This window comes from Panthera tigris, chromosome D4, assembly GCF_018350195.1.
Source record: "Panthera tigris isolate Pti1 chromosome D4, P.tigris_Pti1_mat1.1, whole genome shotgun sequence".
In the NCBI taxonomy this organism is placed as follows: domain Eukaryota; kingdom Metazoa; phylum Chordata; class Mammalia; order Carnivora; family Felidae; genus Panthera; species Panthera tigris.
The window spans coordinates 43,478,586-43,505,696 of NC_056672.1; the positions used below are offsets into that span (position 1 = coordinate 43,478,586).

Sequence of the window (27,111 nt, forward strand, 5' to 3'; positions counted from 1 at the left end):
ATTATTTTAAGTACAGTCCACCTACATTACACATTACTAATGAAACATTTTATTACAAAACACCTTTACAGTAAAGAATTCTAAGCAATAAGCTTATTTACACATGACTCAACTCTTCTCCTTTCTTCTGTTCTGCTATCAGGCAGTAATAATCATTCATACACTATTAAGCATTTATCCCTCACCACCAAAAGCCTCCCCTTACACTTCCCTTCAATATCCCAAACCTTCTATTACAATTAAGTATCCCAAGGGGCACCTGGGTGGCTCAGTCAAATGACCAACTTCAAGTCAGGTCACAATCTCACAGTTCATGGTTCAAGCCCCACATGGGGCTCTGTGTTGACAGCTCAGAGCCTAGAAACTCTTTCAGATTCTGTGTCTCCCTCTCTCTCTACCCCTCCCGGACTCACACTCTCTCTCTAAAATAAATATAACAGTTTTTTAAAAAAATTAAAGGAGCACCTGGGTGGCTCAATCAGTTAAGCATCTGACCTCGGCTCAGGTCATGAACTCGGGGTTCATGAGTTTGAGCCCTGCATCGGGCTCTGTGCTGACAGCTCAGAGCCTGGAGCCTGCTTCAGATTCTGTGTCTCCCTCTCTCTCTCTGCTTATCCCCTGCTCATGCTCTGTCTGTCTGTCTCTCTCAAAAATAAACATTAAAAAAAATTAAGTATCAAAGATGAGCTTGGGGAGCCTTGGTGGCTCAGCTGGTTGAGCATCAAGTTCTGGATTTCAGCTCAGGTCATAACCTCCATGTTAGACTCCATGCTGAGCGTGGAGCATGCTTAAGATTCTCTCTCCCTCTGCCCCTCTCCCCCGCTTACTCTCTCTAAAAAAAATTGAAATAAAATAAATAAAATTTAAAGAGATGAGCATGGAAGAGGATAAATCTGGAAATCAAAGTGTATTTAGGGGTTCCTGGGTGGCTCAGCTGGTTAAGCATCCAACTCCTGATCTCGGCTCAGGTCATGATCTCACAGTTTCGTGGGTTCAAGCACTACATCAGGCTCTGCACTGGGGATTCTCTCTCTCTCCCTCTCTGCCATTCCACTGCTCGCATGCTCTCTCTCTCAAAATAAACATTTTTTTTTAAATGTATTTAATACAATCTCTTTTCCTATTCTAAGTGATTTCCATCTAAACTAAATTCTTAGGAGCTAAGTGTCTGGCTCTTGTAGAATTCTGATAGTGTATCTTAGTACAAAATTCTACTTCAAGAAAGAATCTTGAGGGATGCATACGTGGTTCAATCAGTTGTGTATCCAACTCTTGCTTTTGGCTCAGGTCATGATCTCATGGCCATGGGATCAAGCCCCGCTGGAATATGTTTAGGATTCTCTCTCAGAGCACCTCGGTGGTTCAGCCAATTAAGCATCTGACTTCAGCTCAGGTCATGATCTCACAGCTTGTGGGTTCAAGCCCTACATTGACCTCTGCACTAATAGCATAGAGCCTGCTTCAGATCCTCTGTCTCTCTCTCTCTCTCTCTCTCTCTCTCTCTCTCTCTCTCTCTGCCTCTCCCCAGCTCGTGCACACATGCTCTCTCTCGCTCTCTCTCTCTCAAAAATAAAAATAAAACATTAAAAAAGAAAAAAGATTCCCACTCTCTCCTTCTGCCCCTCCACTGCTCATGAAGTGCACGTGTGCTCTCTCTCCAAAAAAAAAAGAATCTTGAAGTTCAATGAATTCAATGGAGTTCATAAATAAAATCCTATCTATGAATCAATCTACTAACTCCATCAATCTTTATTTAGCCCCTTAAGGTCCCAGCAAGTGACCTTAATCAAATATTTCATTTGCTCTCTCAAGGAAAGAGAAATGAAAAACATAATTGAGATTGGGAAGCATCAACTATTCCCCTCTAGCATGCTTAGGGAGTAAAATAGAGAAGCCCAATAACATCACTATCTCTTCAATGTCAAATCTCCACAATAGATTGCACTATTTTTCTTAAGGTACTCCAAGAATCAACATCATATCCAGATCTAAGAATAAAAAAATAAATCTTCCACAAGAAATCCTGACCTTCTGTGAATTGGGAAATTACTGCCAAGCAAACTGCCAATAGCTCTATTTCACATATAATCTGACTCTTGTTATGGTGTTTCGGTTTATTAACTTATTAAAAGTATACAGAATGAAGAAGACTTCAATTAACATATAAGTTTTGACTCTTGTTATGGTGTTTCAACTATTAACCTACTTAGAGTATACAGAATGAAGAGAGCTTCAATTCATTTAAAATTTAGAATTTTCTTTTAGAATTATCCTAAGTAATTTGTTTCCATAACTGTGCCTCAATTATATGGGGAAACTGGACTGAAAGACCCCTATTTAGATCAAAGGGTAGTCAGAAAACAAAAAACTTTAATATAACAAACCAGTTGAGTATGTCTGTGTTTGATTGCCACTTAATAATGCTTAGTGTCAATAAAGATTAAATATATTCCCCAGGTAGACTACATACATTTAGAAATTTTTGCTTATATAATTTGGCATCTGTTTTAAGAGCCAAAATGAGATAATAAAGAAAACAGGCAATAAAAAAAATTAAGAATACTCCTGAAGGATGTTCTAATAAACAAAAGTTTAGTTTTCTTCACATGTTAAATTTTGGGATTAGAGTGAATCAGAAGTCTTCCCTTTTTTTTTTTTTTTTGTTTTGAGAGACAAAAAGCAAGGGAGAGGGACAAAGGGAGAGAGAGAATCTTTTTTCTTTCTTTTTTTTTTTTAATGTTTATTTGTTTTTGAGAGAGACAGAGCACAAGAGGGGAAGGGCAGAGAGAGATAGAGGGAGACACAGAACCCAAAGCAGGCTCCAGGCTCTGAGTTGTTAGCACAGAGCCCAACACAGCACTTGATTCATGAACCTTGAGATCATGACTTCAGCCAAAGTTGGACATTCAATCGACTGAGCTACCCAGGCTTTCAGGAGAGAATCTTAAGTGGGTTCCATGATCAGCAGGGAGCCCAACACAGGGCTCAATCCCACCGCCCTAAGGATCATGACCTGAGCTGAAATCAAGATTGGATGCTCAACCGACTGAGCCACCCAGGTGCCCCTTCCTTTTTTTTTAAAGCATGGAACTCTGTTTATCAAATGGCATATAAAACCCTCAATATATAATACACATAAAAAACTATTTGCTCAGGTTGAAGTGGAAAAAGGTTAGACCAGTGACAGGTTAAATTAGTTTCATCCACATCACCAGAGGGCGCTGCAGAACACAGTCTAAAAACTAGGAGACAAGATCATCTCAGAAGCCCTTAAACTCCTGGATTTGGATTTAGTCAATTGGTCACAAGTGGTTTCAAAGAAGCTCACAGACACAAAAAGGCAAAAATTCCCAAACTTGCACTAGATAATTTCCATACATGTTTTTCTTCAAAAATTAGATAATCCCCTATGAATCCCAAAATTTAGATAAACAAAAGAAGGAAAAATAAAAATGCCTCTGTGTCAGAAATGTTTCAATCTTTCCTGAAAATATGGATCCACATGGAAAAATATTCTCTAGTTAAGAGAAGAAAATTATAGATGATCCCATAGTACAGAAGCTTGGAAATTAGGTGAAGAAGATGAAACTAAATTAATGAAGGGGGGAAAAAATCAATATGAAAATCAAATTTGTTCTACCTGTTGGTTAGATCATGCACAGTTGCCGGTATATCACTGGCTCTCCTGCAATCATTTTCTTGGTTATGTTGCTTAGGTATATCTAAAGGAACATAAAAATTAATTACTCTTGAATTATGTTTGTATATTCTAATATTCAGGGATCTCTTGAAATTCTAGAAAAACTTCTAAACAAAAAAAAACCAGAAAATCACAATATGAATGCTATTAGGAAAAAAATCATTCAATTGTGAAAGTATACAGATAGGACAGATACAGAATATCTAGTAATAAGCTTTTTTTTTTTTAATGTTTATTTATTTCGAGAGAGAGTGCAGTGAAATCGCACGAGTGAGCCCAATGCGAGGCTTGATCACTTTGGCCTGCATGAACTCAAATATGGCCTACATCTATTGCCTGCCCTAGCCTAACTACACAATTCATACATTTTTTATGCATTTATTCCTCCTCCTTTCTTTCTAATATTTACTGAACTCAATAATTTCTTGCACACGAGTACTGGGCAATTGGGGAAACTGAATATAAAATGGATATTAGATATTGTAGAGAAATGAATTTTTTAGGTGTGATAGTGGCACAATAGTTGACGAAGCTGAATATGAGATACAACAGAATTATTATTAGCTTTTTAGATATGACATTACTATAGTAGTTACATAGGAAAAGTCTTCATATTTTTATGGGAATGCATGCTGAAACACTTTCAGTGAAGTGTTACAATGTCTAGAACTTACTTGGTTTAGCAAAAATACAAATATATATTTATATATATATAGCAATATGGCAGATGTTGATTATTAAAACAGGTAGTATTTGGATAATTATACTATTCTTTCATGTTAAACAGTTGTGGGTGTCTATACAAAACCTTGTAAACAAATGTTTATACCACCATTACTCATAATACTGAAATAGTCCAAACAACCCAAATATCCATCAATGGATGAATGTATGAATAAACAAAATATGGTTTAGTCATTCAAAAGAATGTATTCATAAAAAGTAATGAAGTACTAATACATGCTACAACTTGGATAAACCCTGAAAACATTGTGCAAAGTGAAAAATTCTGCAAATGAAAGAAGCCAGACACAAAAAGCCTCATATTGAGTACTGGGTGTTGTATTTAAGTGATGAATCACTGAATTCTACTCCTGAAACCAATATTGCACTGTATATTAACTAACCAGAATTTAAATAAAAATTTGAAAAGAAAAAAAAAGCCTCCTATTATAGGACTCCTTTTATATGAAATATCCAGCATAGACAAATCCATAGCGATAAGAAGTACATTAGCGGTTGCCAGGGATCAGGAAAGGGGAAAATGGGGAATCACTGCTTAATGTGTACAGGATTTCCTTTTGAGATAATAAAAATATTCTGGAGCTAAAAAATGGTGATGGGGGGATGCCTGGGTGGCTCAGTCGGTTGGGCGTCTGACTTTGGCTCAGGTCATGATCTCACAGTCAGGAGTTCGAGCCCCGCATCGGGCTCTGTGCTGACAGCTCAGAGCCTGGAGATTGATTCAGATTCTGTGTCTCCCTCTCTCTCTGCTCCTCCTTCACGTTCTCTCTCTCAAAAATAAATAAACATTAAATTAAAAAAAAAAAAAAAGTGGTGATGGTTGCACAACTCTGTGAATTTACTAAATGCCACTGACTTGGAACACTGCAATGACTGAAATAATATGTGCATTTCACCACAATAAAAAATAATTGGGGGGAAAAAAAACAAGAATGTAAAGAAACTGCTATCATAGTGAAAAATAACTGATCAGAGGAAGGTTTAAGAGAGACAAAAACAAATAACCAACCTGGAAGTGAAGCAGGATACCGCAAAAGAATACTCCTAGCATACGCTTCTTCCGAGGCAGGATCAAATGAAAGGGGAGACATTGGTGGTAAAAGATCCACAGCCTTAAAACACAGAAATCGTCATTTTGAAATAAACACATTTACTCGTTACCATAGTAACAGTGCTAAATTAATCTATGAATGGATGATTTTCCCCCTAGCAAAGATGGAATTACCAAGCATGGCAATTATCTCATAACTATTTTTAAACAAAGGAGTACAATATTAGAACAAGGGGACTACTCTGTCATCCAACTGTGCCTCAAATGTAATACTACCTAACAGCAAGAGAAAAGTCTCATTTTCTTTTTAATATAATCCTCTGAGTCTAAAAATATTAACTATAAATCAGAAGGCAACCTGATAAATACTTGAATATGTATTTAGAAAATTAGAGAAACCAAAACATTTAAACTTTAGGTCAGATGCCAAGATGACAACCACGCAAAGCATTCCTAGATCATTTGTAACATGATAAATCAAAAGACTGCCTTACACTAAACTACTCTCCAAAAGGCAAGCCAACATTACTTACTGGAGTCGAACCTTTAACTAGACTGAAAGGAGACAGACCAAGAAATTCTTTCCACTTTTTATGCCATTCTCCTTGCCGTTCAGCAACAGAATGTTTTGTAGTTGTGAGATCTTCTTTTACTTTACAGCTATGATTAAAAAAAGAATTTCCTTCAAAACATGAATATATAAAACAAGTATTGAATAAAATTTAAGACAACAGTCTGTAGAGAAAGGGAAGAAAATATAACTGGAAGTTCAACCAATACAGCATGTATGAACTGAATAAACTCTCACAGTGAACATTCAGTTCTGAAAATACTTGTCCTTTTAAGACCAGAAAGCAATCATACATCAATTATTCCATTTATCCCTTTAAAATATTGTTTTTTCCTAGTTCTAAACTCAAGTCCAAACTCTACTCTTACTCTGTCCCTCCCAGCTCCTCCACTCAAATAACAAATTTTTCTAAGGCTTAGTTTATTAGTTTTATTATACAAAAGAAAAGCTTGAGAAAAGTTGAAATTATTTCATAAAGAATAATCCCTTAGGGCAAATAATTTATTCTAGAAAGAAAACATTAATTTTCCTTTCTACTTTATGTGTCTCCCCAGGAGTCAATGACAAGGTTTTTAAGTTCTAATAAAATGCTCACATTCGTTTGCCAAAGCTGAAGAGTTGTCAACTACACACGTTGTGCTGAGAAATTATCAAAACCACCCTATTCCTCCCCCAGTACCATAACAAAAGATATTTCTGGGATACCTCATACGCTTCAGATCTGATAATCTTTCTCTCTGAAGTTTGGTCTCTTTTTCAAGGAATTGAAGGTCTATTGTCAGTCTTGCTGGGTCAGCCTGATAACGTTCATATTTCACTACTTTCAAAACTTCATTTAATAACTGAATAACTGTTAACAGGTTCAATTTTCCAGCCTCATAAACATTTCCTATGTGCAACTAAGGATTCAGAGGGGGGGAAAAAGTGGTTCTTAAGATTATGAACTGTTACATAAATATATTTATGTTTCTTATTATATAAAAAGCTTACCTTAAGAATGAAAAAAGTCAAATGTCTACCCAAAACTGAAACCAAGTAAATAATTTTGGTCCAAAGAAAACTACTGTGAAAGAATTAACATGCAGTGCTATATTGTTATATTATGCAAAAAAAGTTGCAAACTAGAATAAAAGAAATGCAAACAAACAAAGCAAAATGAAGACTGAGAAGAAAAAGGTTTGGTGAAGGATCATAAATTCATGTTTTGTTTTGTTTTTAAAATTTTTTTTAATTTTTTGATGTTATTTATTTGAGAGAGAGAGAGAGAAAAGCAGAGAGGGAGACACAGAATTCAAAGCAGCCTCCAGGCTCCAAACTGTCAGCACAGACCTGGATGCGGGGCTCGAACCCAGAAACTGTGAGATCATGACCTGAGCTGAAGTCGGACCCTCAACCGACTGAGCCACCCAGGCACCCTCATAAATTCATGTTTTAACAGAAGTTGCAAATTGATGTCCCTTAATGGCTGAATCCAAACTTAGACATGTTTATTTGGCCTGCACAACTCCAATATTTTAAAATCATTTGAATTAGCTGCCAATCAACTAAAAATCTTAAAATTTCACATAAATACCACTATTTTTCCAAAAAATATATATATGTTCCAAAGAGAAATATATATGCTCCAAAGAGCATATATTATCTACCTACTCCCTGTATACAGGAATCTGAATTTGCAGACTTTTATGTACTCTGAATTTGAAGTGCCTGGCATGTTACCTATTAAAGTGAAAGCTCTTCAGGGTCACAACAATATTTTACCTTTCTATCCCCTGTTATCATTAATATTTGACATATTAGATATTTAATAGAGTGTGAGTTTACTAAGAAAACAAATGTACGTAGACAGATGGAAATGTCCCATAAGCAAGTGGAAATAATTTCATGGAGTTTGGGTTGAAGGCAAGAAACTTGAAATACCAATTTGGGAATATTATTGTACAGGATACTGATGAAAACATAGAACTGAGTAAGAAAAAACAGATGAATATAATGTGGGAAAAAGCAGGCATTGATGGAACAATGGAAAACACTTTCATTTGAAAGTCAGAGAAAAAGGAAGCGGTAGAAAACTGAGAACAGCAGTATGAAAAAACACAAGAACAAAGGCACTGAGGTCACAAAAGCTAAAGGAAGCAAAATTTTACAATACTTAGCATCAAGATGAAAGAGAAACCAGAAGATAGAGACTTTTTTTAAAAAAGGTTTTTATTATTTTCAAGTAACCTCTACACCCAACATGGGGCTCAAACTCACAACCCTGGAATCAAGAGTTGCATGCTCTACCGACTGAGCCAGCCAGGCACCCCAAAAGACATTTTAAAAAGAAATTCAGCAATTAGGAGATCATTAATGCTCCCCTTTGAGAATTTATAAAGAACTAGTACCAAGGGCGTCTGGATGGCTCAGTCGGTTAAGCACCCAAATTCAGCTCAGGTCATGATCTCACAGTTCATGGGATAGAGCCCCGCATCGGGCTCTGGACTGACAGCCTGCTTAGTATACTGTGTCTCCCTCTCTCCCTTTCTGCCCCTTCCCTGCTTGTGCTCGCTCAAAAATAAATAAATAAACTTTAAAGAACTATACCAGATCATCTTCCTACTAAGTAACCTCCTTCTCCTCTCTACACTGTATGATGTAGCACCATAAAAGAAATGAACAAATTAATAAAAGCTTGTGTGTGTGTGTGTGTGTATACACACACACCAACAGCCCTTTATGAAAGTTTTACTAAATATATTCACAAAAATAAATTCTGAAGACAAAAAAATTTTAAGAAAAATATACAATATTCATTATGTATTTGCTATATGTAATACATACTATATATTAAATACATATATTTTAGTGTGTGTGTGTATAAATATATATATATGTAAAATATATATATGTAAAATAATTTCATGAAGAGAGTTCTTCCAAAAACTTCTTTTATATCAAATGCTTACCTGACCCATTTGTTTCTCAATTTTGTCAAGTAAGAGCCTTGGAATATCGATAGTGACATTAGTTCCATCTAAAGTATACTGGTTAACAAGACTAAGGACTGCATTAACAACTTCTCTTTCTTTTTCCAAAAACGTGAGTGTTTCATTCACTGAAGCCCACAATGACCGCACCTTTGAAAACAGAGAGAAAGTCTATACATAATCTGTACATACATCAAAGTAATGCAAAACACAAATATATACTCACTCCCAGGAATAAAGTATTCCTGGAATGATTTCTGGCGAGAAAATTAACGATCTAAAAGCACTAAAATTAATTAATTAATTAATTAACCATCTAAAAGCACTGATACTACTTCCAAAGGGGCTTTAAAACTAAAGAATTTCTCAGAAGATTTTAGCCAACCATGGTTTTCAAAAAAATATAAAAAATCGCATGGTACCAAGATGCAATTAGCATTTCCTGTGTTTTGATATGCCACCAATCTAACAGAAACTTTTCAGGGAGAAATAATAAAGATTTTCAGGAGGGAAAAAAAAAATACTACACATCAATTTTAAGAGTTATTCAAGTTTCAAAAGGTAAAAATGTGAAAAACCATGTTCATTATTTTTTTAATGTTTATTTACTTTTAAGAGAAAGAGACAGAGGTGTGAGCGGGGGAGGGGCAGAGAGAGGGGGAGACAGAATTCAAAGCAGGCTCCACGCTCTAAGCTGTCACACAAAGCCTGACTCGGGGGCTCGACCCTACAGACCACAAGGTCATGACCTGGGCTGAAGTTGAACACTTAACAGACTGAGCCACCCAGGCACCCCAAAAAAACCACTCTTCTTTAAAAGCTAAGAATCTTAGGTGGCTCAGTTGGTTTAGGCTCCAACACATGATTTTGGCTCAGGTCATGATCTCACAGTTTATGGGACTGAGCTCATGAACCATGCACTGACAGCATGGGGCCTGCTTGGGATTCTTTCTCTCCCTATCTCTGTCCCTCCCCTGCTCATGTGTGCCTGCACCTGTGTGCTCTCTCTCAAAAAAATAAATAAAAAGCAAAGAATCTTAGGCATATATTAACATGTCTATGTTCATTAAAATTCATATATAAGTATGTTTAGAGATGACAGCTACACTTGTTTATTTCAGAGAGAAAGCAAGCACACACACACACTACAGCAGGGGACAGAGGGAGAGAGGGAGGAAGATAGGGAGAGAGGGGGAGAGAGGAAGAGGGAGAGAGAGAGAACAAGAGACAGAGAGAATCTTAAGCAGGTTCCACACTTAGCACAGAGCCCTATGTGGAGATCAATCCCATGACTCTGGGATCATGACCTGAGCCAAGACCAAGAGTCAGACGCTCAAATAATTGAGCCACCCAGGCGTCCCAGTAGCTATACTTATGGTGAACACAGCATAACACAGTTGTCCAATCACTATGCTATACACCTGAAACTACTCTAACATTATGTGTCAACTATACTTCAATTGAAATAACAAAAAAAAATTTTTTAAGAATGTTCATAACATTTCTATTTATAAAAATCAAAAATTGCAATTAACCCAAAAGTTTACCTAGAGTAAAAAAAAACAAGTATGTTGTGCTATATTCATAAAATAGAATACTACATAGTATTGGGAATGAACATACTATGACCTACATACACAACAGCATGGATAAAACAGCATGAGTCAAAAAAGACAAATACAAAAAAATATATTCTATATACTCCCTTTTATATAGAGTTCAAAAAAAGGCAAACAAATCTTTAAGAAGGGAGAAAAGTATTTAGTTTTGGGGGGAGGAAATGGTTGTGAATGAAAAGGGGCTTGAGGCTTCTGGGGTAATGTTCTGTTAAACTATATGCTGGTTACATGGGTGTATCATTTTGTGAAATTTTTTCAAGATATACACTTAAGATTTTTGCACTTTTTTGTTTGTATATAATGCCTCAAAAGAATTTATAAAAGTGGGAGGTAGGTAGGGAAATAGAATAATTATACCCATGTTTGTGTTTGTCTTCCCATGGTCTAGAGGTCTCACAAGATGACATTTCTTTGGTGAACAAAGATCCAGGATCTGATTATCAAATTTTTACTTTTATCTTGTCAATGGCTAAAAACTGACTGGACTTGGGCAAAGTGAACATTAAACAAACTCAGGAGAGATCAATGTGAAAACTTTAACATGTTTCACCTCAACCTATTAAATTTACAATCAAAGATATAATGTTCAGTAAAAGGAATATTCATATTCACTAGTTGGAAGTTCCACAATAGAGTTACTTTGCCTCTTTCCTTCACTACTGTAGGTATAATATGTAGAAGAATGCCTGGCACATGGCAGTGATCAATAAAAATTCAATGAATTGGGGGGCGCCTGGGTGGCTCAGTCAGCTAAGTGTCCAATTCCTGATTCCAGCTCAGGTCATGATCCTCACAGTTCATGAGATTGAGCCCCATGTCGGGCTCTGCGCTGATGGCACTGAGCCTGCTTAGGATTCTCTCTCCTTCTCCCTCTGCCCCTCCACCACTCATGTTCCTTCTTCCTCTCTCTCGCTCTCTCTCTTTCTCCCTCTCTCAAGTAAATAAACATTAAAAAAAAAAAAAAAATTCACTGAATGGATGAATAATTATTTCCTGAGGAGGGCACTCACCTTTTCCAGTGACAAAATGCCTGGAAAGCCAAATTAACACCCAAAGCAGCCTGGTGATCATAAAATCAGAACAAAGAGCTGGACAGAGATTTCATCTACACACAAAGGCCTAAGAAAACACTCCAATCTCACATCAAAGCCAACCTCTGAAAACCTCATATCATTTATGTCTATCTAGCAGATTCCTCCCTACTGCCAAGCCAGCCTCAATGTGACTTCTCATTTTTCTTCCATACTTACCATCTCCCTTCAGATAACATATTTGATTTAGATAAATTAATACTACTGATTAAGTTACAATCAATCAGGCTCAACTTTTCTTGCTGACATGAAAGATTTTAAATTAACAATATTTAACACTGCCTTTGTATATATTTAGTCTTACAAATTATAAGCTAGTTTTCAATTATATTCATGCTTTTTAGAAGCATCCTGTTGACACTGTAATATATCACTTATGAGTTTTAAAAAATAGTAACAGTCTTACAAAAAGAAATGATAAAGACAAAATAAAGAGTCCAAATGAGTAAAGATCGCATATGACAAAAGTAAGAGATTAAATCTGTCCCTTAAAAAGTTGCCTCACCTTTTGGATTTTCTCTTGTATATTACTTTGGTCATCACAGGGTTCCATTCTGGTTAAAAATTAAATTATTTCATTAGCCATTCTTTAAAAATCACATGGTAATTTACCACTCAAAAAGCAAACAGATCTACAAACCCACTCACTAAAAACCATTCTAATTAAAAACAAAAATCAGGCACCAGGTGGCTCAGTCAGTTAAGCATCTGACTTCAGCTCAGGTTATGACCTCACAGCTCATGAGGTTGGGTTCTGCGCTGACAGTGTAAAGCCTGCTTGGAATTCTCTTTCTCCCTCTCTCTCTCTCTGCCCCTCCCCTACCTGTGTACGCACGCGCATGTTCTCTCTCTCTCTCTCTCTCTCTAATAAATATATAAATAAAAATAAACAATAAAAACAAAAATAAAATTCTAGCTCAAAGCAATAAATTTATTAGAAGAACTGGACTAGGAATCGAATTATGTTCTAATCCTATCATGTAGCTATTGATAACACTATTTTAACTGATATTTCTGAGACCCTCAGTTTCCTTACTAGTAAAATCCAGGAGCTAAACTAAGGCAACTTTCAGCTCTAATCTAAAAGTCACTTACTTTTTTATTTGGTTTTCCTGTCCCATACACTCTGATCTCAAATTTCGTATTTGTTTAACTGACAATCTGTAAGAAAACATATAAATGACGACTATAATTCCATTATAATTAACTGGTATAGCCTACTTTGATATTTTCCCCCATTTCTTATCTTTGCTCAAGACTTCTGAAGACTAATCTTCCAAATACACCCAGCAGCCAGCTAAAGGACTCTAGAGTCCTTTAAGAGTTATAGAGTGATCTAACATAGAGGCTGCTGTTGAGATGGACCAGGACTTCTTGGCTCATAGACACTCTGACTTCAAGTAAAAATGTTGGAGGTAAGACCATCCTGCTCTCTAATGCTTCTATCACACAGAAGTTAATGTTAACTTCTTAAAGTTAAAGGTTACCTAAGACAGAAGACATTGTAGTTTCAAGGTGATTTCAAAGGATTTTCTAGCTTTCACAACAAATAACACAGCATTTAAAAAGTTACCTTATTAGAGTTGTTTATAATCATAAAAAATTAAACATACTCTATTTCTTGAGAGTAGGAACCTTGCCTGTCTTAATTAATGCTGTAGGACCAGTGCTAAACAATACCCAGCAGACCGAAGTAACTCAAATAAAAATTTGTTGACAGAATGAACTTAAATATAAAATAGTATGAAATGGTTAAAGAAACTATGGAATACCTACTTAAAGGAGTATCTACTTAACAGATATTCAATAAACCATTAAATATTAAAAGCAATACACTTTAAAAATTAAAAAATAAAATTGTTTTAATTTTTAAAAACATTTTTTTTAATTTTAGTAAATAAGTAAATGAGCAATATACTATGGCAATATGGAAAAATTTACAAAATGAAATATGAAGAGAAAAAGGATACAAAATATAATGAGCACTATAATTACAGCTTAAAAATGTAAATCCATGTTATAAAAAGAAAAAACACTTAAGATACTAAATTCTTTGTTTGTTTAAATTTTTTTTTAACGTTTGTTTATTTTTGAGACACAGGGAGAAAGAGCATGAGTGAGGGAGGGGCAGAGACAGAGGGAGACACAGAATCTGAAATAGGCTCCAGGCTCTGAGCTGTCAGCACAGAGCCTGATGCAGGGCTTGAACCCATGAACCGTGATTTCATGACCTGAGCCAAAGTCGGACGCTCAACCAACTGAGCCACCCAGGCGCCCCTAAATTCTTAAACTAAGGTAATATTTTCCCTTTCTCTAAACTTTAATTTACAGTATTCGTAATTTAAAATATCTTATTCAAGGGGTCACCTGGGTGGTTCAGCCAGTTAAACATCTGCCTCTTGGTCTCAGCTCACGTCTTGATCTCAGGGTCATGAGTTCAAACCCTGCACTAGGCTCCACACTGAGTGTGCAGCCTCCTTTAAAAACAAACAAACAAACAAACAAAAACAAAACAAAACAAAACCAAAACCCAAAAAACAAAAAACAAACTTTATTCAGAAGTCATCTGGGGGGCGCCTGGGTGGCTCAGTCAGTTGAGCGTCCCACTTCGGCTCAGGTCATGATCTCGTGGTCCATGAGTTCGAGCCCCGCGTTGGGCTCTGTGCTGACAGCTCAGAGCCTGGAGCCTGTTTCAGATTCTGTGTCTCCCTCTCTCTCTGACCCTCCCCCGTTCATGCTCTCTCTCTCTCTGTCTCAAAAATAAATAAACGTTAAGAAAAAATTTAAAAAAAAAAAGAAAAGAAGAAGTTATCTGGCTTTGGGGTGCCTGGGCGGCTCAGGTAGTTAAAGCATCTGACTCTTGGTTTTCGTTCAGGTCATGATCTCACAGTTCATGAGTTCGAGCCCTACATCAGGCTCTGCACTAACAACTTGGAGCCTACTTGGGATTCTGTCTCCCTCTTTCTCTGTCCCTTCCCTGCTTATGCGCACATGCTCACTCGCTCCTGCTCCTTCTCTCTCTCTCTCAAAAATAAATAAATAAATAAAACATTTTTTAAAAAGAAGTAGTTATCTGGCTTTAAAATGGAAAGATTCTGGGGCGCCTGGGTGGCTCAGTCGGTTAAGCGGCCGACTTCAGCTCAGGTCATGATCTCGCGGTCCGTGAGTTCGAGCCCCGCGTCGGGCTCTGTGCTGACAGCTCAGAGCCTGGAGCCTGTTTCAGATTCTGTGTCTCCCTCTCTCTGACCCTCCCCCATTCATGCTCTGTCTCTCTCTGTCTCAAAAATAAATAAACGTTAAAAAAATAAAATAAAATAAAATAAAATAAAATAAAATAAAATAAAATAAAATAAAATAAAAAGAAAAGATTCTGAGGTAGGCATGGATTATTGCCACTCAAAGTATATTGATGACATTTGCTCAAAAAGAAAGGAAATTTCATTTTCTAACTATCAAAGTATTACTTACTGTGCATTTTCCTGATACTCTCGGATAACACAATCTTCTCTTTGCAAAATATGTAAAAATCTATTGCGTGCTATATGGCATCTGGCAATGCATTTATGCATATCTTGTGGCTTTACATTAAATGTCTCTGTAAAATGTATAGATGAATCTACATGGAACACAAATAAGATCACAGAAAACTTTGACTTAAAGCTAATGGATATCAAAAAGGTTGAAATTTACTCATTTTAAGAGATTAACAACTCATACAACTAACAACTCCTTAAAAGCAGGTATGCCACATACACAAGAAAGATACAATTAATTTTAACAAAAACAAGGAAACCTATTTTTAGGTAGGCAACTAAAAATGGTATCTGAAGTTAAGTTCTTTTACATAATTAAAAACTTTGAGAGTCCATCTGTCCCAAATAATTCTTATTATCACAGCTTGATATAGCCTTGAACAAATACTTTCTTATACATGAACTTCTTACTCTTAACAGAATCTTTTCACAACAAAGGAAGAAAATCAATTAAAAGAGATGAGGTAAGATCACACCACCACCTTTGCTGGCATCAGTTTATTTTTCTACCTAGTAAGACTAATAGGACAACCAACTAAAACCAGTCTCTACTTCTCAAATAATTCTTAGCTATGTTACTAATGATCAAAGCAGATCCTGAGAACAATCCGTCCAAACATTTCGGAGTCCACATCCTGCTCTAAGATGATTCAATACAATAACAATACATATTCTGGAAAACAGGGATCACCTCATTGCACTTAGCACTACTAATCCAGGTCCTAGTGTTAACTCCAAAGAAACCACAATTTCTAAATATTTAACTAGGGATTCGTTTACTGAATGTAGACAGAGACTGAACATGTTGACTGGAATTACTTCCAATCAGAAACAGGACAACTCATGCTTAGAAGTCTTATGCACAGTAAACTCTTGCTAAATCCAACCACATGTATTTCATATAAAATAGTTTGGGCTACATGTAACTGGAATAGACCATCTACTAAAAGAAAAACTGGTAGCAATGCTTATGTTGCATTAAATTTTAAATATGCATATATTTATACAGCATGATCACATGTATAAGTTTTCAAAAATCAAGCAAAGAATATAAACCGAAAAAGAAGGTTCACATATCACATCACAGAGAAAGGACATTAAGAGCTCCTATGATAAAAAAGAGCAGTAACGTAAGAGAAAAATGGACAATTATAGAATGCAAAAAGAATATGAATTGCTCTTAAATATATGAAACAACTTTCAATCTAACTAAATAATAAGAGAGATACAAATTAAAACTACCCTGAGATTCCATTTTAATCTATCAGGCTGAAAAGATAAAATGTGTGACCACACACAATGTTGTTGAGCCTTTGGAAAAAACAGACATTCACTGTACACTGGTGATAGAAGCATAAATCATCCAATCCCTACAGAAAACAATCTGATAATAACCAGCAAATTAGAAATCTGGAAATTTGACCCTGGAAGCAGTCTTCAGGAATTACGTATACATATATACACACACACACCATACATGTATATGTGGGTATGTACGTGCATATACACAGATACACACAAAGTCATATACGGATAAAGCTTGTCAATGTAGCATTGTTTTTGTAGCAAAAACAAAACAAAAAAAGGGGGGGTAAGGTGGAAGCCAAATGTCTGTCAACAGAAGACTAGTTAGAAAATACACTGTGGGGTGCCTGGGTGGCTTAGTCAGTTAAGCATCTGACTTCAGCTCAGGTCATGATCTCATGGTTTGTGAGTTCAAGTCCTGTATCAGGCTCTGTGGTGACAGCACAGACAGGAGCCTGGAGACTACCTCTGATTCTGTGTCTCCCTCTCTCTCTGACCCTCCTCACTCGTACTCTGTAACTCTCTCAAAAATAAATAAGCAATAAAAAAATTAAATATATATAATGTAAAAAATTTTTTAAAGTAAAAAATACATATATATATACATATAATGTATACATATACTATATATATATAATGGTATATCCATTCAAATATGCTGTTCTAAAAAGAGAATAAGGAAGAAAGCTCTATGAACTAATATGAGATGATCTCCAATATATACTGTTGTGTGAAAAACACAAGATTCAAAACCCAATGCATGTCACCATTTAGGATTTAAAAAAAAAGAATATATGTATAAATATATGTATAATATATAAATATATATTATACATGTATTTGCCTGTATTGTGGATTACACTGCTTGCTTCTATGAAGGCAAACTAGGTAGAGCACAGAAGTGAAAGAGAAATTTTTTCACCTTTTGATTTTGAATAATGAAAAATATTACCTATTCAAAGTAATTAAAATGTATAAATATGTATAAAAATTTTTTTTAATATTAAAAGAAAATAAATGACATAAAATGTCAGCAATGGTTGTCTGCAGAAATTGGAAGACGGATGGGGTTTTGTCGCATCCACTTTTCTGTACTTTCTTACCCGTGTTTTATGAGCATAAACCAATTAAACAGAAAAGCATATTTAATAAACTACAAATGGGGCACCTGGGTGGCTCAGTCGGTTAAGCGGCCGACTTCAGCTCAGGTCATGATCTCACGGTCCGTGGGTTCGAGCCCCGCGTCAGGCTCTGTGCTGAAAGCTCAGAGCCTGGAGCCTGTTTCAGATTCTGTGTCTCCCTCTCTCTGACCCTCCCCCATTCATGCTCTGTCTCTCTCTGTCTCAAAAATAAATAAATGTTAAAAAAATTAATAAATAAATAAATAAATAAATAAATAATTTTAAAAAAGTAAACTACAAATAGCATTCTTTTAAGAATGCTTTTTAGGTCTTAGCTTAAAAATCAAATATTTTGTCTCCATAAATGAGGAAACAGATCAAATCCCTTTACAACAGCAATTTCTAACAAAAAAATTAAACACATTGATAGCAGCCAAAGTAAACCTCACACAACACAACATTTAATACAATGTAGTAGAGGCAAACTATAACCTGCAAGTTTAATTTAGCCCTCTGGCTAGTTTTGTCAGGTCAGCAAGCTAGGAATGCTTTCTATGTTTTTAAAGGGTTGTATTCTTTTTTTAAGTTTATTTATTTTGAGACAGAGAGAGAGAGAGCGAGAGGGACAACGTGAGTGGGTGAGGGGGAGGAAGGGAGAAAAACAGAGAGAGAAGAGAGAAGAGAGAGAGAGAGAGAGAGAGAGAGAGAGAAAGAGAGAGAAGAGAGAATATGAATGAATCCCAAGCAGGCTCCGCACTGTTAGCACAGAGCCTGTTGCAGGGCTCGAACTCAAACCATGAGATCATGACCTGAGCTGAAATCAAGAGTCAGACACTTAACCAACTGAACCACCCGGGCACCCCAAAGGGTTGCATTTTTTAAAAAAAAAAAACCACAAAGAAGTACATGAGAAAGAGACCTGTGTAATCCACAAAGCCTAAAATATTTACCATCTAGCCTTATACAGAAAATGTTTCCCAATCCCTGTATTAGAACATACAAAAATAATCTGAATAGTTACTCATATTCATTAGAAACTTTCAAACTACAGCACCAGTAGAAAATTAACTATATATCTTTTGAGGTAAATTAATGTTTTTATCTTACCTTGTTGTATTAAAATCTCTTTATGATTCATATATTATGAAGAACAATAAAAATTTTAAACTCAAAACAAAAAAAATCCTACTAAAAATTTAACTTACTTCTAGAATGGGTTTTTATATATTTTATTGCAACAAATCTTGCAAAATGATACATCAGATGAATAAATTTAGGACCACCAGGAGAAAGAAATAGTGAACCAACAACTTGAGGAAAGCCACTTCCACATTCAGCCTATGGAAAAAAGAAATCAGATGATTTGAAGACCTTATCAATAATAACCTTTATACTTATATCATCCTGTTTTTGTAGCATAACAGGACTGAACAGGATTAGTCCACTTGAACCAGAAGCTGACTATTTGAATCTTTCTAAATTCTTGGTGGACTGGGTCACAAAAAATAATTACAATATAAAGCCACAATTATTGATACTATGTGGGGACACAAGCTAAAATAATCTACGGTCAAAAAAAGTTTTCTTTAAACAAAAACTATGATATAAAATCCTAGGAACTCAAAAGCCTATTTCCAATGCATCTAGCCAATAAAGCTGATTTCCTAGAAATAGAATACTAACCAAACCATCCAAAAGTGTTATTTTAACAAATATTTCCTTGCTATTATACTGTGAACGTAAGAGAAATAAAAAGATTTCACCTCCAAAAATTTAATGTATAATTACACTTCAATAAAGCCAGAACAAAAAATTTAATGTAGTTTCTAACTTCTTAAAGTTTGTATCTTCCAGAAAGAGAATACTTACAGAAATCTTTTTTAACCATTCACAGCAATGTTTCCGGAATTCAGTGTCACTTTTTTGGTCAAACGGAGGCCAACAAAGCCTTAAAAACAAATATAAAAGCATTAGAAATATCAACAAAAAAAAACTCAGCAAAATTTTTAAACATGAAACTTATTTCCTACACTAGAAACATTAATGCTAAATGAAACAAGACTAACATTTGTAGATTTCAACTAAAGAAAGACACCAACTTGTGAGAAATTGGGTCTTTTTCTTTATAAATAACTATAAGACTAAGGTCAGTTTACTGTAAATCATCAGTGAATAGGTATGTTAAGTGAAGGAATGAATCACCATTAAAATTAGTACGAATCAGCTAAAGACCACACTCTCAATGGATTCACTGCACTAATGCATAAAGATGGTATATATAAATTAGTACGTTAAGCCTGGAAAAAGAAAGAAAGAGAGAGAGAGAGAGAGAGAGAGAGAGAGAAACATAGTTACACAGAAGAGTACAGAAGGAATGACATAAGAGCTTTCGACTCCTAGAGATAATCCATATCATACTCAGTGTGTGCTACTGTTTTGTGTTTAAACAAGATATAAAATTATTAAAAAGTTTTGCCTTTGTTTTAGTCAAAAATAATAGACTTTAAAATTTACCTATTGCTTTCCCCTGATAAATTTGTATCCTGAGGCAATTTTTTTTTATGTATCTATAGCATAAAATACATTCTATAGTCATATAAAAAATTAAGTATGCACGGAATAAATAGACTAAAAGGCTGGAATGTCAACAGTGATATTTTCTGGTTGGTGAGTTTAGGCATGATTTTTACTTCCTTCCTTACATTTTTTGTATTTCTCGAATTGCTTAAAATGAGCTGTATTTTGTTTATCATCAGGAAAAAAAAAATCAGAAAATCTATTTTTATTTAGCAGAGAAAACCCTACAGTTTAATGATACAGATTTCCAAAAAAATGTTTTAAAAATACCTGTTCTCCTGGTCACTCATAACTGAAGACAAAATATTAAGAATAAATTATCAAAAATAACAAAGCCTAAACAAATGATTTACTTGTTGCTTTTCTATTTAAGAGGACAATGGCATAATATAAATATTAAAACATATTTTAACACTTCTTCTGACGAAGGAAACCCAAATCACATGCAAAAGAACTTGGAACCAAGGTTAATGGGTATTCACATTTTTATCTCCTCCTTGAACTATTTAATATTCAACAGTATCTAACATGAGACTAAGTTTAATAGGAATGATTTTCACCTACAGCATTTGACACTTTTGTATATCACTGACAAAAATAGTAAGGATTTACAGAAATCTAAAAGTAAAAGTAGATAAAACAAGTAACACTGCCTACAGGAAAAGGAGTAAGGCAGGGGGTAATCCAGCAAAAAACAAAGAAAGGACAAAGTGAGCCATATAGATAGATTGGTACCAATTAACTGTTTCGCCTTATAATTATGAAAAATGTTAGGAAATAATTTGATAAAACAAAATCTATCTTATCCATGAAATAATCAATGATTTTAAGATAAGTACCAAAGAAAAATCACTCAGATATACAAAGCTTGAACACTAAATTTCTAAGACTCACACCTGATTTTTGTGACATCCGTTCAAAATAATAATGAAAGGCCAAAGTTGAAATTCTGGTTTACACCAAAGCATACTCCCTTTTCAAATTAGAGAATGACTACCTACAAAAAGAAAATAAATTAACCTGACTCACTTGAAAACTTCTTTGGTGAGAGACTGGTCCAGCGTTTGGAACAAAAAATAAGAAACGATTTGAAAGGCATCACGATTCAGCTTGTCAAACATGTTCCTAGTAGTTTAAAAAGAAATAGAAACAGGAAAAAAAAAGGGGGGGGGGGAGGGGGAGAAGAAATCGTTAATAAAAGGAAACATCATCAAAAGCTGTGTAAGAGTTTAACACAAATTAATATTTTTAATTCTCTTCAAGAGGTCAAGGCAAATTAATTTTTCATTCATGTTCATTTTTATAAGAAAAACAATAAACTTTTACTTTCTGAGTCTGAAAGTACAGATCAAATAGAAGAAAACTGGTAGAACTTCCTTTACTGCAATGAGAATATCGTACAAAAAAAGGAAAGCCTAATTAGGTAAAGAGAAAACTATGGCCTATGACATGGTGAAGATGATACAAACCAACATTTACTGAATAATAATAAAAGTAACTAATAATAGTTTATCACTTCCCAGGTATTATTTTAAGCCTTTTACAGGCAATAAATCATCTAATCTTCACAACAACCATGAAATACTGTGCTAGCTGCTTTACCATGGATTATTTTACGACATTAGAATGTAGTTTGATTACTCTCATTATACAGATGAAAATTTTTTTAATTTAGAGGTTTGCTAAAATTACCCAAAATCATATAACCAGGATGTGCAAGAGCAGTGATTTGAAGTATGTTATCTGACCCGAGTCCAATGTCTTTACCATTACATTTTAACTCCAGAACCATCATCATATAATGTAATTCTAGCAAATCTTTTAAAGTTTTGGTTTTTCCGACTTCCCTAGCTAATCAAGACAACGCCTAAAAAAAATACAATATGTTAAAAATAACAACAAACTAAACCTTGTAAGAAATGCTGTAAGGAATCAAGAGTTAACATAAGGGCACTATGGCAGCCACTGGGCCAGAGTCATCAGCCACTGTTGTACAATGGATGTCTACTCCTCACGCCCCTGTCTCAACCCTTGGTGTCTGGTAAGACACAGAAAATTCAGGCTTCAGGAACTGTCAGAGCCAAGAGGAGGAGAGTTTTCTGAACTTCATCTACAGCAACAACCTGCTGAATGAAAGGATCCACCTCAGACACCGTGTTCCACTCCATGGCCTACCTGTAGGATTTTAAGCTAACTATGCCAACTTCCAGGGCAAAACAAGGAAAACTTGGCATGGAGATACAGCCACCATTTTTCAAAGGCCTAGCAGTGAAGGCAGAGTAGTAGAATGGAAAATGAAAAAAGCAATTTAAGTTCTCTGAATAAATGAAAAGGAGATAGAAATGGAACACACCCCCAATAAAGTTTACACTCAAGAAGGAAAAGAAATAACCTGCCAAAGTTATCAGATAAGAAATTATGAGAGTGCTCCCCCATTACTCTAGCATAAAAAGGTCATTTGCATGGGTGCAAAAGAGAACAGCTTGCCATTGGAGTATCAACAAAAGTTAAAAGCCAAAGAACCAAATAACTATAAAGGAAAGGTCTCAAAGGAAACCGAAGACATTATCAAAAAGAGAAAAACAGAAACTCACTAGAACATAATACAGTATATCTAAGGATAGTCTATGTGCTAATATAAATTTTTTTTTGAGAGAGAGATGAGAAAGAAGACCAAGCAGGCACCACGCTCAGCACAGAGCCCGACTTGGGGCTCAATCACTAGACTGTGAGATCATGACCTGAGCTGAAATCAAGAGTCGGAGGCTCAACCAACTGAGGCACCCAGGCGTCCCACAAAAATTTTAATATAAAATATTTTTAACATTTAGAACAGGGGTCTGAGATATTTCCATGTTCAATAATACATTTTCAACAATGATCTGAGGGATCTCAATTGGGTGGTTCCTTATTTTCAGAATCTAAAAAGAAACTGGCTTGGAAGTTAGGCAATTACAAAAGGAGCTGTGAGGCATTGGAATTCTTGACAAATATACATGAATGCTCCTTCTATGAACACATAAAGCTATGTTCTGGCGTTGAAAAAAAAAGAGTTAAAATTCCCATGCTTACTCCTATGTCAAACAACACTTTTGTCCTTGAAATATTCCTATTCCTCAATGAACACAAGTGAAGCTCCTACCTTATCTCTCAAACCAGATATTTTTTTCACATAGTACCCTGTTGTCTTCACTTTGACACTTATTATAATTTTTAATAAGACATTTGTTGAATGTGGGAATGCAAGCTGGTGCAGCCACTCTGGAAAACGGTATAGAGGTTCCTCAAAAAACTAAAAATAGACCCTACGACCCAGCAATTGTACTACTAGGCATTTATCCATGGGATACAGGTGTGCTGTTTTGAAGGGGCACATGCACCCCCATGTTTATAGCAGCACAATCAACAATAGCCAAAGTATGGAAAGAGCCCAAATGTCCATCTGTGGATAAATGGATAAAGAAGAGGTGGTATAGATATACAATGGAGTATTACTTGGCAATCAAAAAGAATGAAATCTTGCCATTTGCAACTACGTGGATGGAACTAGAGGGTATTATGCTAAGTGATATTAGGCAGAGAAAGACAAAAATCATATGACTTCACTCATATGAGGACTTTAAGAGACAAAACAGATGAACATAAGGGAAGAGAAACAAAAATAATATAAAAACAGGGAGGAGGACAAAACAGAAGAGACTCATAAATATGGAGAACAAACTGAGGGTTATGGGAGGGGTTGTGGGAGGGGGGATGGGCTAAATGAGTAAGGGGCACGAAGGAATCTACTCCTGAAATCACTGTTGCACTATATGATAACTCATTTGAATGTAAATTTTAAAAAATAAAAAAACAAAATTAAAAAAAAAAAAGATCTACAAAGTTGACTAATAAAAAGAAAAGTCCTAATATGTATTGGGAACTTATATTCCCAAGCACTATTCTTGGCCTTTTGTACCTATTTATGATTTAATCATCTTGCCTTCTTTGTGAGATAACTGTTATAACTCACTAGATAAACTGTTTGAAGAGAGAATTAGAGACATTAAACGATGTGCCTAATAAATTTAAAAAAAAAGATATTTGTTGAATGAAGGTTTGTTCATCCACTAGACTGATATTCTGTAAGGGAAAAATTTATGTCTATTCTGTTCACCACTGTATATCTAGGTCCAATACTGGGTTCGATTAATACCTGTTGAATAAACAAACTGAATGAATCACCCTTTCTTTCCATTCTCATTGCTGCCTTAGTTTAGGCCTATCTAACTGCAAAGTTCTAATTCCCCCTCTAATTCATTCTCTGTAATACAACCAGAATGATTTTTCCAAAGTGCAAATCTTCTGGGCAAATACTCAGTAATGAAATTGTTGGATCATATATGTTAAGCATATGTTTAACTTTATAAGCGGTTACACAACTACTTCTGCACAGAAACTAGAAAATCCTATGACTTCACTAAAAAAACAATGAATTTTACGATATATAAATGTAAATGAATAAAAAATCTTTAAAAAAATTTTGAAATAAATTTGATGGTACATTCATGCTTGAAGCATTTTAAAAAGGACATCTATGGGGCACCTGGGTGGCTCAGCCGTTGAGTGTCTGACTCTAGATCTCAGCTCAGGTCTTAATCCCACGGTTAGGGGATCAAGCCCTGCAGTCCAGCTGGGCACTAAGTATGCAGCCTGCTTAAGAAATTCTTTATTTCTCTCTCTCTCTCTCTCCTCCCCTCTCTGCCCCTCTCCCCCACTCACACTCTCTCTAAAATAAAAATTAAAAATAAATAAATAAATACTGCCACTCTAAGAACTCAAATAATCAGAAAAGTCAAAAGACTGAGGACAGGAAATAACCTATGTATCTCAAATTTCTCTTGGGCTACAGCGGGTAAGATAATACTCTAAAGTTGGTAAGTTTAGACACAGAAACATAAAGTATTTAGATTTATGATAACTATTATACCAGTGACAAAGTAGGGAAGGTCCTTTTACTATCCAACTTAATACACTTTTCTACCATTTTTTTTTTTGCTTACTACAGAAAAAAGTTTTTGCTAATTCAAAAAGTAAAAGTTATAAAGAACCACCTTAAAATTAAAAGGCTCCCTTGAGTCCTAAAGCCGTTGAACATACTGTTCCCACACCCTTCCACTGCCACCCCTCCCTCAACTTCGCAGACCACCCAACGTCAACACTAAAGCAGAATTAAGCTGTCCCTCCAGTTCCGCCCCAACTGCAGACATTACTCCCCTACAAAGCGCTCCCGGCACGGTCCCACAATTATTAGCTTCTGCCACCAGGCTGGCAGCCACTGGGAGCAAGGGCTTTGTAGCCACTGCTGGCACAAAGTAACCGCTCGACCGCTCGATTCATCAACCTGCCAGGTCCGCGAAAGGGTGGGTCACACCAACGCGTCTGGGCTCGGACTCCCCCGCCCCGCCAGCCCGAGGCTCCTTACACTCCGAGGTGCGTGTGAGACACGATCTTTCCGCAGGCAATGGTGGCCGGGCCTGGCTCAAAGCCGAGCGCCTGCAGATACATCCAAAGATGCTCCTTCTCGAAAGAGGCGACCCAGACCGAGCTCATCTTCGCGGTAGGCAGTATTACTGCAAAGGAACTAAGGGCAGGCCCAAACGACTCAGAGGCCCCTCATGCTCCCTCCCTACGGGCAGCCTGAGGTAGTGGCGGCCCCTCCATTGCCACCGCTTGTTCCTCTCTCGCCCGGAGCCATTTCACCTCAAACGGCCGTAAAGTCTCAGGGAAATGAAGAACCTAACGGTACTATGGTACAACTGCCTAAGCTAAGGTAATAGAGACCAAGACTCCCGCGCTTCCGGAAAGGCGGTAAACGCCGGCGCTGCCCGGCTTCCGGGGGAGGAGGGACTTCCTCGGCCGACTATATCTCCCGCCATGCAAAGCGCCCTTCTCTCCCTCCCTTTCCGTCAGGCCCAGACGAAACACTACAAGACCCACACTGCATTGCGCTGCCAGCGACTATTGCTCTTGGGTAACTGCAAAAAGTATCTTGCAGGGTTGTGCAGCTTCGCGCTTTCTGATTTTTAGTATCTCTCATTCTTTTTGCTCATGTAGGTCTATTTCATTGGCAAAAGCCGTAGATTTAGGACTCTGACTCGGTGTAGTGAAAAAGCATTGGGTTCCGTCTTCACCTGCCTCACTAGCTGTGAGATCTAAACACATCTAACCCCTAAGCCCCAGGTGTATTATTAGTAAAATCTTGTGTGCCCTCAAATGCTAAATGTTCCTTTCTTCTTCCTGCTGTAAGAAATCTGGCTCTCCCCTAAGTATACAGCTTCCTCCTGCAACCCTCTCTACTGATGACTGTTTTCTCCCTCACACCCCATATACAACAGTGCCTGGAAATGGGGGGGGGGGGGCCTATAATACTTATTTCTTATTATCACCTCTGGCAATTATTGCCTCACTAAAACCAGCTGCTTTGAATTTTATGCTTTCTCCCACAACTCTTGCTTCCAGAGGTCTTGTGTAAGATTGGGTGCTGGACCTCATTTTTTAGATTTAGACTTGCTTGTCTCTCCCACATTACTCTTGGGATAATTTTTGCTGATTTCAGTATCCACTTAGATGACCTTACAGTGTCCTGGACTCTCAGTTCCTTGAACTCTTCTCAATAATCTGGCCCCTTTTTCTCTTTGCCAGGTTTATCTGGCAGAACCCAAGTCCCTACTGCATCCAGTTTTCTGCCTATCCCACAACTGCAACTTAGCCCCTAAACACAACCATGATGCCTGCTGTCACTCAAAATTCATGACACCTCCAATGGGCTCTTAGGCCTGCCCCTCTCC

General features: G+C 36.3%; 1 protein-coding gene and 1 pseudogene across 1 annotated transcript in view; one reads left to right on the forward strand and one right to left on the reverse strand.

Moving 5' to 3' along the window:
- The window catches only part of HAUS6 (HAUS augmin like complex subunit 6), a 38,597-nt gene extending 12,444 nt beyond the window's left edge, over positions 1-26,153 (reverse strand). Inside the window, exons 1-12 of the mRNA XM_015544900.2 lie at positions 25,746-26,153; positions 21,311-21,406; positions 19,574-19,652; positions 18,910-19,042; positions 15,214-15,361; positions 12,841-12,906; positions 12,251-12,299; positions 9,015-9,185; positions 6,772-6,965; positions 6,029-6,155; positions 5,454-5,556; positions 3,641-3,722 (exon numbers count right to left, since the gene is read on the reverse strand). Coding sequence (XP_015400386.2) covers positions 3,641-3,722; positions 5,454-5,556; positions 6,029-6,155; positions 6,772-6,965; positions 9,015-9,185; positions 12,251-12,299; positions 12,841-12,906; positions 15,214-15,361; positions 18,910-19,042; positions 19,574-19,652; positions 21,311-21,406; positions 25,746-25,873 — 1,376 coding nt within the window. The 5' untranslated portion in view covers positions 25,874-26,153. The remainder of the gene's footprint in view (positions 1-3,640; positions 3,723-5,453; positions 5,557-6,028; positions 6,156-6,771; positions 6,966-9,014; positions 9,186-12,250; positions 12,300-12,840; positions 12,907-15,213; positions 15,362-18,909; positions 19,043-19,573; positions 19,653-21,310; positions 21,407-25,745) is intronic.
- Positions 21,993-22,878, forward strand: LOC122233229 (annotated as a pseudogene).
- Positions 26,154-27,111: the final 958 nt, after the last annotated feature.